Source organism: Anopheles coluzzii, chromosome 2 (assembly GCF_943734685.1).
Source record: "Anopheles coluzzii chromosome 2, AcolN3, whole genome shotgun sequence".
Taxonomy (NCBI): domain Eukaryota; kingdom Metazoa; phylum Arthropoda; class Insecta; order Diptera; family Culicidae; genus Anopheles; species Anopheles coluzzii.
In genome coordinates this window covers 37,179,900-37,194,736 of record NC_064670.1, presented here as the reverse complement: position 1 = coordinate 37,194,736, position 14,837 = coordinate 37,179,900, and the positions used below count along the sequence as shown (strand labels likewise).

Sequence of the window (14,837 nt, the reverse complement as noted above, 5' to 3'; positions counted from 1 at the left end):
AAAACAGTTTTTTCGCATTCAATTCAAATTCGAAATTTCAACGCAACCAACGAGAAGAACCGTGTTTGCGGTTGACAAAACCCCAAAGCCAACAGCTCTACCTCAAACACCGCAACGAATAAGCGCATTCCGCGTTTGTAAGTATTTGGTTTCTTCATGCTGTTACCTCGGTCCCGGTCCCTTCTTTCACATCGAAATTCCACCCAATTCCTTCGTTTACATTAAAACTTTGAAAATTGTTCCATACCCCGTGTGAAAAGGCGAGACTGGGTGTGCATGGATGGTGTTGCCTTCGCTTCCCATCTGGCTCAGCAGGTTCGCGTTCGTGTACCTAGCGTGGCCATGAACTCTCGCTTTTACCCTTCCTACCAGCTATCCAGGGAGGAGCATGTGTTGCAGTACTGCTCGAGGGCACAAAGCAGAACACATTTGAATCCATTTCGAAGGCCATTGGGAAGAGAGCTCGCCAACAACTGCCCTTAAAGATTGTTACCCTTACCCCAGAACCCTGCGCACGGCAATGGTTCGCGCGATGAGCCAGCTGAAAGGAACGGTGCTGCAATTGGTTTCCGAATGAGAGAAGAAAAAAAAACATTTCATCATAAAATAAACAGCCCATCTGTAAACTGTATCATCCCTGCCCTGCATGTTTTGTGTCCTTCGGCTTTAGTTAGTTTCCTTTTTTTTGCACTCCTTCACTAGGCAAAATTCCAAAACGACGTTTGACAATGACGTGCGAAAGACCGTTGCGTATTCTGAAGGGCATTTTGCGACAAATTGTCGTGACCTTCATGGTAAGGGAGAGAGAGAGCTAGTGAGAGCGCGAACGAGAGAGCTTTTGGCGAAAAAAACCTTCGTTTTCTTTTTGCACTGATAGACACTTCTTGCTAAAATTAACCTTCGCTCGTGGCGGCCTATGGCAACAACGTTTGTGAAACACACAAACACACACACACACAGAGCACGCCATGGAACGTATAAAAATAATAAAACAACGGAAACTGTATCGCGCGAGACCGGCAGGTCATCGTCGTCTTTAACATATCGGCGCGATGGTCGGTAAGTGGTCACCTTCAGCAGCACCAGCAGCAGCAGCAGACCCCAGCAGAGAGCGGGTGAACGAGGGTCACAAAGCATTAAATAAAAAAAGCAGCTCTCCAACACACAGAGGAAAAGAGAGGCCAGACCAAACCAGACAAGGATATTCTGAGGACAAATGGCACACACCGATGCGCGATTGGAAATCGAAGCTCGTCCTTCGTCTGCAGTCGCTCGGGCGCGCGCGAGAGAGTCAAGGGTAGCGTCGCCCGCGTAAAGTGCGTACTTGAAAATATGCTTCCTCCTTCTCGTAACAGGTGTCAACAGCATTAATTGAAATGCACACATGATACAGGCCACTGTCTGCGAAGGGGCTAACATAAACTAACAGCTTGCTTCACAGCGATTATTGAGTAATTACAATACTTTAGAGAGGCAACCATCTTTCGATTTGCGACTGAAAAATAGATCATTAAAATCATCCTCTGAATAAACACACCGAAGAGTTTGGGAAGCATTTGCCCGTCTCTTCATCCTTCCCGGAAGGTGTTATCGTTCGTTATGGAAGTGTACGCATGCATGTATTTGTGTGCATTTGGGGCTCTAATCGTTATTTAATGAAGGTCAAATTTGGTTTGGCAATGGCAGCGGAGAGTGGGGGAAAAAATGGACATTATTATCGAATCGCTAATCAATCACACAGCCCAGAAGATGGATGCGTGATGGAGCGAACGAAATTCATCGGTGGGTTTTTTGCAATAAAGTACCAAAAAAAAAACGAAACTCGAGTGATAATTTCCTTTTTCTGGCCACATTAAGATACGACGGACGTGACATGGGAGGGGGCTTTGAGATATGAATCATTGAGATTCGATTTATTTTTAGACCACGGGGTTACACTAACGATCGAAATCATGTTAGAATTCTGCTCTACCCAGAATGATTGATATCGTTTCTGCTTCAAAAGACGTTAGAAAAACGAAGAATCATTTCACACTTTGTGCTGTTTCGAGATATCTTCTCACACGTGAAACATAGAACCCGAGCAACGAAAAGATGCAACACGAAAGAGCTCCACAAATGGCACATATAGCTTCACAAGGACCAAAGGAAGGTTTTGACTGTGCGGACTGAGGGAGGGGAACAAAGCTCTCGTCTTTGGTGTTGCGGTATAACGCTTGCAATCATTAAAAAGCCAATACCAAACCTCGTCCAGCCAAAGCACTGAAGCCGAAGCCACGGCCGCCATCGGAGAAGCTCGGGACTGCTGGCTCTGGACCCGGACGGCGTGGTTCAAGAACCTTTCGGCCTTGAAAGTGTCGACCGATCTTCCCGAGGCAAGCAGCAGTAGCACACATAAACGCACCGCTCTCCCTCGCTCCACAGCACACTGCCAGGGACTTTGCTCGCTCTCTTTTGTATCAGCCCACCACCAGATGTCGCCCCACCCAGCCTGCTCCTTCTAACCTAAACCGACTTGATTGTGCTGCTTCCACCGGGGTGCCAACCAACAGAACAGGACACGGAAAGGCGGCAAAACGCGGAGGCGAGTCCCACACACACACACACACACACACATCTTCTGCTCTTCTGAAGGGAGACGACACCAAAGGCAAGAGAGCCGCGAACTCAATTATCTCGTTCGCGTTACATTCCTATTGGATTTTCTTTCGGTCTTGCCTTCTGCCGCCAGTCGTTTGAAGAAGAAAAGTCTCGCTCTCTCTCTCTCTCTTTACTTCTCCCTACCTCATCGCCCACTGCTGCATAAATAACGATCCGGAAACAACATTGCTAGCAACACTCTTATCCTCAGTAGAGGGTTTTCATCACACAGCAATAAAGATTATGGAAGCACGGACACGAAGAAGCGCATATCAAACTCATTTAAGATATGATTATGGATGATCGCATTTCTTCTTCTACAGGAAACCTGCCCAATTGTACTGAATGTGTTGTGGGCAAAGGCAACAACGTTTTGCTCCAGTTACAAACACTTCCAATGTATGATTTATCCCTTTTTTTCGCCTCAAATATGACAAGTAAAAGGTTTTGTATAAAGAACATGAATTTCTTCAATTTTATTAACTTTATCAGTAGAGGTTTGCACCACAATACCACTCGCTGCACCCGTTGGATCAGAAGAGATGCGTGCGAAAGACGCGGATACGAAATCGGAAGAGAGACCAGTCATCATCGTAGCGTCGTCCCGGCAATAGTTCAACGAATTACCTTGAGCAAACGCAGCCAAGCACCAGCAAGCAGCAGCAGCAGCAGTCGTCGACTTGTATTCGAGCCGCGAAAACAGAAGAAAGGTGAACAAGTAGTGCAACGAGCGCGGCAGCAACGCCAACAGCAGCGTATAATAGTGCGGCAAGGAACAGAATGTTTCGCTATAGGAGTTAGTTGGCCAGTTGAAGGGCACACCCGGCACTGCACCCCCTCGCGGTACCCACCGAGTGCCCTCTTTTGTGACCCCTCGCCCTTCCCCCCTCAACAAAACGTACTGAAAGAATATAAAAGCAAAGTGCAGCACCACATACAGCGGATGATCCCGGCTCGATCCCAAGGGAACAACTCCGGCACAAAATGGACCAAAGCATAACGCAGTGAAAAAGCGACACACAGGCCGGGTGGATCATTTGGGACGACGAACTCTCATCATGCGTCGCGGTACAAACAGAACACGACCCCACGGATCGAGAACATAACACATACGTGCACCACAATAGGCGGCACCAGCAATTGGCCAGGAAGGGGGCTGATGGAAGGAAGAGAAGGACACACACCGTCGTCAGACACCGTCGGAGAAGGAAACGATTCGAAACGGGCAAATGGAAAATACACCTTCAATCGAGCAGAAACGGCGACCAACCAAACCCTTGCCCGCCGGGGGAAAGCAATGCCTCGTTCTGTCCCTCCTCTTCGCATGTGTCGGATGGAAGTTATGTATCGCCGAAAGAGGGGAAGCGAGGGCGAGAAATTGACGAGCATAGCTGCTTATAACATACGAGAACCTCATTTTCGCTGAGCATTCTCGAAAAGCGTGAAGAAACCGTGTTCCATGCTGCCCTTCTTGCACACGCCGACGGGACCCGGGGAATGTGCTCTACAAATAGAACACCAAAAAAGCAATAGCCACACACGGTGATGATCTTCTCCTCTGTGCGGTATCGATGGGATATAGAGGCACCTCCTCCCTCTCCTCCCTTTCGCCACGAGCACACACATATTGGTCGTCCCGTCGTCTAGCAGCGAAAGACGTTGAACTACTTTCTTTCCCTTTCCTGTCGCTTCACGAGCGTAAGGTTCGCCGTCTCGGTGTGGTTTGATGTGTGGTTGCGTGGTGTGGTGGTGGCGCTGTTGGTGACTAGTTTCCATGGAGCAAAAACAATTGAAGCTAGTTGGCACTGTGTGTGTCAGGTGTGAAATTGCTTTCTATATTTTAAAAAGCTCTCTGGTTTGCCGCCTGTGAGTTCGTTGCTTTGGATGGTAGGTCGTCTTTGGCCCTTTGCAAAGTGCAACCCATTTTCCCAAAGCCTGCAAATTTAATAAAAATGATAGCAGCGGAACACACGTCAAGGAAACACAGGGAAGCACATAAGTCATTAACATCACATACCGTGCCTCATTTCCGGTTCTATTGTGTACTTTTGCACTACATTAAAGCGTTCAAAGTATACCCTCCTCTAGTCTAATTTCAACTTGCCTTTTCAAGTCCATTTCTAGCCCACTAGGGGCCATCATTTGGTGCTCTGTTGGAAGAGTGTAACGATCCTATTAAAAGAAGGGGTCCCCTGAATTGGTCTGGACGCGCTACCACCACCCTCGATGAAGAGTGTACACACACACACACATAATTTATGCTGCTCGCATCAAACATACTGCCGTACACCACACCCACCTCCCCCCCTCCGGTTACTGATCGGTTCGCTCCGCCGGTCGTTGTCATTGTCGCACAAGGGGTCATTGCTCGTGTAATGGAGCAGAGAGTAGCAGAGCCCCAACACATTAGAGTGGCACCCAAGTGGAATAGTTAGGGAAACAAACTAGCCGATAAAAAAAGCCAGCCAGAGCGGAGGAATTATTGGGATGGGAGCGGAAGAATTATTTTATATTAAAACGCTTCCATTTCCATTTTCGTGTGCACGAAGTTAGCACGAATTTAACAGGTTTAAGCAGTATCATTACGCGCTTTGCCGCTCTGAACATCGAAGCACCTTGGAGCATGTGTGCCTCCTCTGCTCTATCGCATACAGCTCACAAGGGGGTGGGGGTGGGGGGACGTCACGAAGAAGCACGCAAAATACGCAGACAAATAATTATTCCAATCAGTTCGATATATCTGCCGGCAAAAGAAACCAGCCGCGCCGCACCGCACACACCACCGCAGAACAACCATTTGGGGGGGAAAGAGCATGCCAGGGTATAAACGGTTTTCTGTCTGTGGCTTCCTTCCCAGTGCTTGCGGTCTTTCGCTCTCGCTCTCTCTCTCTCTCTCTCTTTCTCACACAACCCTCAAGCTCGGTTTAAGACGTCCCAACACCGTCGTCGTTCCGCGCTCGTAATGCTTTTTCAGGGTCCTTCCGCAACGCAGAAGTTGAACGTTCTGCTTGAGAAGGCCCACGGGTACCCGTGTGTCTGTGTGGGTTTGTGTGTGTGTGTATCGCCGTGTGTTTGGTTTGCTGTGCTGCAAAACTATAGAGCTCAAGGTGTACCGCGCACAGCGAACGGACGACTCCTTGGGCTCGGCGGCGACAGCGGCGTAGGGAGTTCAACAATGATGCGGCGATGATTCTGTTTCTCGCTCAAGAGTGACGTGCGGTCGGTTCAGGGCGAAAGGGAAGGTCGTTAGTCTGTAGGCAATGGCGGAAAAAAGTGTAAAACACACGTGCAGAAAAGGAACACACGTTTCTCTGGGGAGCTTTTGCGCTGGAATTGCAAAATGAATTCGAAGCGTGTGTGCCCTCATGATGCTCTCCCAAAAAAAAAAACATAAGTCGAGATTGCATTCAGCATTAAGTAGTTGTGGTATTGCCAGCACAAAGATCTCATTGTAATATCAAGTAAGGATATGTTGAACTAACCTGAGTGTAACACCAGTTTTCCGCCACCGGTGTGTTGACTTCCGGCAGCGGGGGTGAAGGAACCCTACTGTTTGCCATGGTGCTACTGGACGAGTGCAGGTTCGATGTAACTCTAGCAGTTTGACCTGCCGGACAGTCACTAACTACCGGCAATCTGGAAAAAAAACAGAAAACAGAGAATAGGGCATGAAATAAACAGGCAAACACATCTGATACGGTCGATGAACTGTGATATCAATTTAGTTGTTCAAAGTTTAGCAGTGTGGGCGCGATCTTCGACAGTACCTCACAGTGTAATAGCTAAGCCAGTTCGTCTCCTCGGAAGTCATCTGACCAGCAACGCAAGCAACACCACCGGAACCGGAACCGAACCCGACATGTGAAAATTCCCTTCGCACCAAATGCACTAAAGCGTTGTGGTGGTGGTGATGGTGGCGATACTGGTGACGGACGTCTCTGCTGTGAAGAGGGTTCCGCTTTTCTCTGGTAAGTGTCAAACACGAAACGCGGCTTTTCTACGGTGAGGTGGAATCGAAACACCCTTTGTCTCGGGGAGCCCGGGGTGTTGTAGTTTCAACGTTTCGGATTTTAGCTCCGAATCTTTCACTCGACGTCACACACCGTCATTGTATTCCAATTGGGTGAAAATGGTGCTCTCTTCAACACATACACAACAACGTACGCACACACGGGACAACCTTTTTTGTTTCGTTTGTTTTGAATTTTAGATGCACTACCGATATTTCACACTAGCTTTTGAGCAACATCAAACAACAGCCGCGTACTACTACTGCTTCACGGCGCAAAGAGTGAGAAAGAGCTAAAGAAAAATGGCAAGGAAAATTCGGAATTAGAGCACGAAAGCGTAATTGACAAGCAATGGCTACTTTGTCACTTCCTACTTTTCAACGTGTCGTGTCGTTCACCACTAACTTGTTCAATAAAGTTTAGGAACTGGATCTTTTTTATGGGAACAAAGTAAGCCATTGGCTAACCACTAACACCGTCTCAGGTATGAACACTATGGCACCCCACATACAGGATATGCACAGATTCAACACACATATCACCGACCGACCGACCACAGGATTGCCACAGGAAGAACGTTTTCCACCATCTGCAAGGTGATGCAGCGTCCATTCATTCTTGTTAACATACACACATGCATACACGCATACGCTGGGAATAGCGCGACGAGCAATCACACAACTGACACCTTGTTCGATTGCATTCGTTTGCAATTCATGATCCATGTTGAGTGTATGAGCCAAATCGCGCACACACGCGCACACATGTTTTATGTGGATCTCGGTTTGCTATCGATAACGATAAGCTGCGCACACCTTTGCGTGGATAAAATTATAACCAAATTAGTATTACGCTCCTTAACATGTGCAATCATACATACAAGCACACTCATTTCACATCTGCTTCCTACACTCATACTGCCGTGTTCCGTTTTAATCCTCTTCATCTCGCTGTCTCACTTTTTGGACCGTAGAATCGTTCGTAATCTTGTCACAAAAAAAAGTTCAATATATGCCATCTGTCTGTCTTGTGAGTCACTCTTATTTAAAAGTTCTCCTTGATCCTTTAGGATTTTTAGGATGTTTCTCCCGACGACGAGGTTTGTATAAAACATACAGCTGCACCTACACAAGCGCACTGTTTCTCCCCCATCCACACACACACACATACACACAGTGTTTTAGGTATGGCGTAACATTTGTGAAAGTTACATTTGATAAACCCACAACCACACTGTAGCCCCCGTCTGGCAGCAATGAATTCTGTATTTCAGAAAAAAGGTGAGCTTTTGATTGAAAATCCTATTTGCTCATTTATCATTTGTCAGTCCATTCATGTTCTCTTTCCTACGGATTATCTGTCTCCTTTACTCTCTCTCTCTTGTTCTCTTGCCGAATGAGCGTTACTTTCTTTCGGCAGGCACTTTTCGTTCGAGAAAAACATCCCACTCAGGACAAAACCATGCAGCGCGTGTGCAATAAGAAGAACGAAGGAAATGCCAATCGAAGGACCATTATTTAAAAGTATGTGGCATAAAGAGGAACCCCTCACGGCCCGGACACACTACCTTCGCCCTCTTCCTGGGCAAAGGCACGAACTCTGAACTTCTCCGAACTGAGTTCTGCCCGTGCGAGCCCAGACTGCGCACAGAAAAGAAAGTTGAAGAATGATCTCACATCAGTTGCTAGAATAGGAACTGCTGTGCGGAAAAAAACATAATCGCGTGATACAAATTTGTATAGCAAAATCGTTTTATTCCTCATAAGTGCATTTAAAGCACACACACACACACCCATGCTTGCCGTCTGCCACACGGCAATTTTCAAGGTTCAAGTAATTTGTATAGAATTCAGCGTAATTCTCTCACAACAAAGCCACTCGATTCTCGGGAACTCATTCGTGCTCACGGCTCGAGTTGACGTTTCACAATCGAGTAGAGCGAGACGGCAGGAACGAAAGAGCAAGCGCGATACCGTGAGCACACGCGCGAGCTAGAGAGAGAGAGAGAGAGAGCGCGCTCGATTGAGAAAGAGAGATAGATGGTTCCCAACACACAGTCAAAGTACGGGAGGGGAAAAACTGTACATTTCCCATACAAAGCAAGCAAAAAGGGGAACAACCACACTGTCGTTGTGTAGAGGTGTCCTTAAAATGCGAGCAAAACCAAAAGATTTGCACCACGGGGTTTTTCTTATGACGTATGCACACACAAACACACACATAGACACCAAACACACATGCTCAAAGCACTGAGGGGGCCAACCCCAACCATCCTTTTATAAACACACCACTTGGACGAACGGCTGTGTGGTCGAGCAAGGGCGATGTAACCGTACACAAAATGGTTTCTCTAGCGATGTCACTGTGAAGGAAGCGGTCACAAAACTGGGCAACCAGTTTGACGTTTCCTCTTCGCACCACACAACGGACAGAGGGCGAGGACGGTGATTAAAACGGGGTTACACATAGGGTTGTGTGTTTGCCTCGGTTGCCACGCACCAGGACCAGCAGCAGTAGCATGGATCTACTGATTCTTATTCATTGGATTATCCAACAAAGCAATCGCCGTTGGCCGAACACACCGAGAGATATGCGAGTGAACACACACACACTCGCATATGGCTGTATTAGAACGAGCAGCACACACAGAAAGACACCGAGGGCTCTTCTTTCACACGATGTGCACACAGTGTCATCTTTTCACTGTTGCTGTTGTTGTTCTGTTCTTTGCACTTCGCTACACACGTAAGGGATTTATGTAAGCCAGCGTTAAAACGCCACTTAGTTACACCACACACACTCCATATTCTGGAATAAAGAATCACCTTTTTTGAGCACACACACTCACACACACGCGCGCGCACACGCCCGCTGTTCTTCAACCAAGCAAAAGGTGGAATGCGCGGGAAGGGGAATGGCGGCGAAACGAAAGCCGAGCGAACGAACCGAAAAATGGACACGGACAGGCGGACAAGTCGCAGCCACACTGACCGTCGTCGAAAAGCGATACGCACAGGCTCGTTAACAGCTTGCGAATGAGAGCCCAGCGCCAGCGAACGCGCTCGCGGACCCAACCTCAACCCATCCGTGCTGCGCTGTACGTGCGAGCGAGTGAGTGAGGCGTGCGAGCAAGCGAGTGCGCACGCTTGCAGATGTTGCTCGGAGACAGAGAGAGCGAGAAAAAGAGAAAGAGACAGAGAGAGAGAAAGAGAGCTCGACCGTCGCAGATTACTCAGCAGAGAGATCCTGCTACCCGAACCGCAGCAACAACGGGGTTTCGTTCTGTTCTTTGGCATTTTTCAAATGTTGCACGCGCGTTTGTGTGTGTGTGTGCGTGTTAGAAATTCCACGTTTTACTACTACCTATTACTACGGGGCACTATTATTAATGCTCTAGCTGTTATCATGCTACGAGCACGATGGTGCTGCTTGCTGCCTGCTGTCTTCTCACTCGCTCCACCAGGCGCGCTTGCTTCTGGTCGCGGTATCATGGTCGGCACCGTGGTGCGCTGTGTGCGGTTTGTGCGCTCTTGAACTCTCGCCGAGGCTCATCTGTTCCGCAGTGTTGCCATCTCGCGGGTCGGCCATCTCGCCGTCGAGCCGAATGTCGTGGCGCACGTTGAACCTCCGTCAACTGCCATTTACTGTATCGTTTTTTTTTCTTCGTTCTGTTCATTACATTATTTCGAGGAGAACCAGCATCGGCCGAGACAAGTTTCCTGAGGGTTACGTATGGTTGCGGTTTTTTTTTGTTTGGTTGCTCCGTCGTCCAAAAGAAAATGTCTGAAGTTATCGACTGCGGCCCATCCTTCGGCATTGTCAGCTATCGCACAAAGGATCAAAGTTGGCCGTATAGAGCAGCTGTAGTAAGAATTTGGTTTTTGTCTGCTTGGTAGAGTGAACAGCAATTCCGTTTTGCTATTCCAAATGTTTTTAGATAGCGCAGTTGTTAAACAGATAACCAGACAAGATTTGAACGTTAATCGTTAACCATGCTATCACAACACAACCAAGGATGAACCATAATTCCGAAATGCCATTGACCTGTTGTTTAGCATGTGACGCGTCTCGCTCCAAGCACCCCCCGATTTTCATGGCAAACGTTACCTGTGACCTTGGATTACGACACACGGTCCATAAACCCATTAATGGTCGGTACCATGCGACCACTAAATCAAACACTGCTCCACATTGCACTCACACACTCTCGTGCCTTCGCCGTCGCTCCGCTGTGGCCGTCCCTAGCTCCCGAATGCGTAAATAAATTACATTCTAATAACTTTCCGATACGCTACACTCCAGAAGGTTGGCATATTTTCCAGCGTAACAGCCCCCGGGGATCAAAGTGTCACCCACACGGCACTCGGGGACGAAGGGACCCTTGTTGGTGGTTTGTGTGCGTGTTTGCTGCGGGGCACTGGGAAGGTTAATGTTTGGACAACTTCCCCGCCTGTGTATTGTTCTAAGGTCGTTCAGTAACAGTTCACGACTTTATCTATCAGCAGAGCCCCACGCAGACCGTGCAGACAGAGATGAAAGATGAGAACGGTAGGCAAAGCCCGTGAAAAAAATGTGTGTTACGTGAGCGGGGTGATCCTCCGCAGCAGCAAGGAAGCAAAATTCGACCGATGATGATGACGGCCATGTTGACGATTTACTAGATGTACCTGCAAAAGCTGTTCGACTGTCAACCGTAAACCTTGTGCCGAACAGTAAATAGGGTTCGATTTGATTGTTGTTCCATTAAACAAAAAAAAAAGAGAACTCCATCCCCGCTCTCTCCCTTCCCCGTGCACTTCTAAAGCGATGAGGTCAATGTTGTAAATTCTGTTCAATTACCATGCAAACGTCAGACGGAACAGCACACCCTATTCTCATTTTTCATCTCGCTTGCGCCTTATCCCGGAGAGCGCGACACCACTCGAAAACCGTTCGATCGAATGCGAGCGGGACGGCACCCGGCCGACGATGCGGCGGTGCGAGCGAGACCCAGTACGGAACCTAACGCTGAAGGACGGAAGTGAACGAGAACACGAGAGCACACACCTTGGAAAATGCGATCGCTCTTCAACATTACAGCAACAAAGCAACAACAACAAAAACGCTGTTGCTCGCACGAGAGAGAGAGAGAGAGCGAACGAACGAACGAAAGAACTCATCGTGCAGGGCAACTCGCGAGAGTGAGTGCTGCACTGCCCATCGAAAAATGCGTGCGAAAGAGCAAGCGACTGCTAACAAGTGGATCGAAGGCTGCTGCTGCTGCTGCTGGTTGGCATGGCGATGACGTTGGAAGTGTCAGCGAACGACGAACCTTGGGGATAAGGGCAGCGAACGACCCGTACTGTGAAACGGCAACGGCACGGGAACGGCACAGGAGGAGGACAGCAAGCTGACATCATGAGCACATACATATCTGCGCGCTGGCAATTCACCTCCCCCCCCCCCCCGTCCCCAGCCGCTCGCCCACAACCCTCCTAACGGTGGCGAAACGTTCGATTTATATTCTTCTGTCTGCTACCAGCGAGCATGTGTGTGCGTTCGCTCAAAGCTAAAAACGCCAAAGCCCCCCCCTCTCCACCATGAAACGGTACAGCGAGTGCGAGAGTGCAAAAATCCAGCAATTGATAAGACACACCCCCGTTCGCCTACCCCTAATAACAATATGGCGTGACAGCTTCCTTCACCGCTCCGCAGCTGCCCCTGGTTTTGGCCACCCCAGTAGCTGCTGGGGAGACGACCTTCGGGGAGCTAAATTCGGTACGCTTGGACCCTTCCCCCTCCCTCCCAACCACCACTAGCAACGAATTCGATCATTAAACCAAGCTAGACAAACCGTTTCTTGTTCATTCTTGTAGGAAAACAGTTGGGTGCGAGTGAACTTCCATAGGACACTGCGTGTGTGTGACCCCCCTTCCCCTTACATCACGGTGCGTAGACACCACGTGTATGATTGTCCGTTTGCTTGTGTGTATGTGTGTATATTACGGTTACATGCATATGGCGCACTCAGGGTCATCTCTAGTTGTTCTTTTTCCTCCGTTTCCTTTATCACTGCTGTTCCTGTGCTGATGAAACTTGTTATGGATCTGCGACAACAATCATCGTCTAATATACATACTCACACGCACGAGCCTGTTTTTCGAGGAGGGTGAAGGGGGGTGGGCTGGGAGTAGGGCCGGTTTGGTGGTTCTTGGCGAGGTCGAGAGGACAACAAACGGTCCGAAGGACGTCGTCGTGCACACCCGAAAACGCAGCGCCGGCGAAAAGAAGCGACGCAGAAACAACAACAAAAAATCTACGCAACGTGTCTGCTTCTTCTGCGTCATCGATTAGCTTTTTTCCGTAGCGGTTGCTGTATTAGCAATGCGGTTAAGTCGCGAGAGAAGCTACTGTTTGACAGGTGGTACACGCTGTTTCAGTCGCCACTATCTAACAGGCTTAACGGTAATTACTATAATAATCGTTATTTAGTGAGAGGCCACAACACACATTTGAACAAAAAATACTCAATTGATCTTGTCTTTAAGTTATTTATTTCAATGATTAAGTGTCGTAAACGTTTCAGAGCCATTTTATTGTCTTAATTTTGAAGAGCTTTTTTCACAAACATTTGAATAAAAAGATGTTCCAAAACTCTTTTCTAACAATTGTTCGTATCGTACGTTGATTCGCGTTTAAGTAGCATCGCAAATGTTTGAATGGTTTCTTCGTCTAGCTCTATTTGTGTTGATTGTTCTCTCTGATTTGCTTTTGAATGTCAACCGTTCGTTATTCATACTCGAGGTTTCTGTACTATGCTGTACAGAGTACTGATGTAGCTTATCAAAATTCAGCTAAATCCAGCCATTTGTCATCCATTTTATACAAAGTAGGCAACCAAGAGCAAATATTCACTGATAAGATTGAGGGGCATTTTAGGCAACGTGCTCAAAGTATCGTTTATTTGTAATTTTATGCTGAACAAATTGGGACACGAAAAAGTGACTTTAGGTGGTTGTACCGGAGAACGAAAACCAAAAAAAAAAAACGATTTGAAAATAAAACAAAGGTGCTAGAAGAATTTTAAACAGCTGTTTCTGACTGCAGAATGATTTTGTATTTTTTAATATTATTTTTACATTATACTGAGACCTTTTTATAGGATGAGGACATTCGTGTCTATGCTTTGTGCATCTAACAGCGAGGGTAATTCATAATCACCCTCTAAAAACACGTTCTCAACGATCTGAATTGTATAGAGCTTGTTCATCATTCAATATTGCCATTGAGACGGATTGCTCAAACAAGAGCCCTGACCGAAGAATGCGACCGAAAAGGGGGCAGCATGCATTCTGATTACCTCCGAACCATTCCGGCCGAATAGGGAGATCCCACGTTTAATCCTGTTTGCTGCCTTCAGTAACAACAATCCCAGAACGCAACCCTCCAAAGTCAACACCGTCGAGTCTACACGCGGGGGGGAAAAGCGGCCTAACACGTCCGCATAGTAGTCGTCGGTGTGAGTGTTTGCATTGGCAACGTCAAGAATCGATTCGTCCTCTGCGGCTACGACAGTAGATGCGTGCACCCTCTTCCGTGCGCATGATGTGGTGCTGTGTGCAGGCAGCTTCCACGCTTCGTAAGCGAACACGAAACTGCAAAACATAATCATCAACCTCTTCCCTATTTCGCGCGCGCCCGACGAGATGGGACCAGACAATGCCGTGCCCTGTGCTCGCCCTGATGTGCGCTGATGATGCGTGGGAAATATCAACTTTTTCCATCCGAGCAAGACACTCTCTCGCGCTGACGTGCATCACCCTCGATCAGTCGATGGCGGCAGGCAGTTGTGCCCTCATCATAAACATATAGACCCACACATACACATGCACAAATGCATAAACAGCGGCGAGAGTAAAAGGGGTACCTTTTTTTCGAACCAACAAAAGTATACTGATGTTGTTGCCCGCCGGGCGGGGCCACAGGATGAGAAGGTAACGAAAAGGGGACAATAGTTCAAATAGTGGTTTATGCACGGTCTTGAGGGGCGTTTGCAGCAGGTCTTCCTTGAGCCGTGGGCCCACCACGAACAGCGTTTGAGGTGTAATGGGAATTGTTATTTCGAATCCAAAACTTTCCACAACAACCCTTATTCTACAAACGATGCCGTGAACAAGCAAAAGACGGCTTGCTTACCGAGGCTTACCG

General features: G+C 47.9%; 1 protein-coding gene across 6 annotated transcripts in view; it reads right to left on the bottom strand.

Moving 5' to 3' along the window:
* Nucleotides 1-14,837, bottom strand: part of LOC120953524 (protein roadkill) — a 71,333-nt gene that overhangs the window by 15,083 nt on the left and 41,413 nt on the right. For 4 of the 6 annotated variants that reach the window (XM_040373553.2, XM_049605745.1, XM_049605747.1 and 1 more), the window contains one exon: nucleotides 6,123-6,276. In XM_040373553.2, the coding sequence (XP_040229487.1) occupies nucleotides 6,123-6,276 (154 nt within the window). Of the gene's footprint in view, nucleotides 1-6,122; nucleotides 6,277-6,407; nucleotides 6,943-9,475; nucleotides 9,698-14,837 lie in introns of those variants that run through there. The other 2 variants (XM_040373550.2, XM_040373552.2) reach the window with 2 other exon arrangements.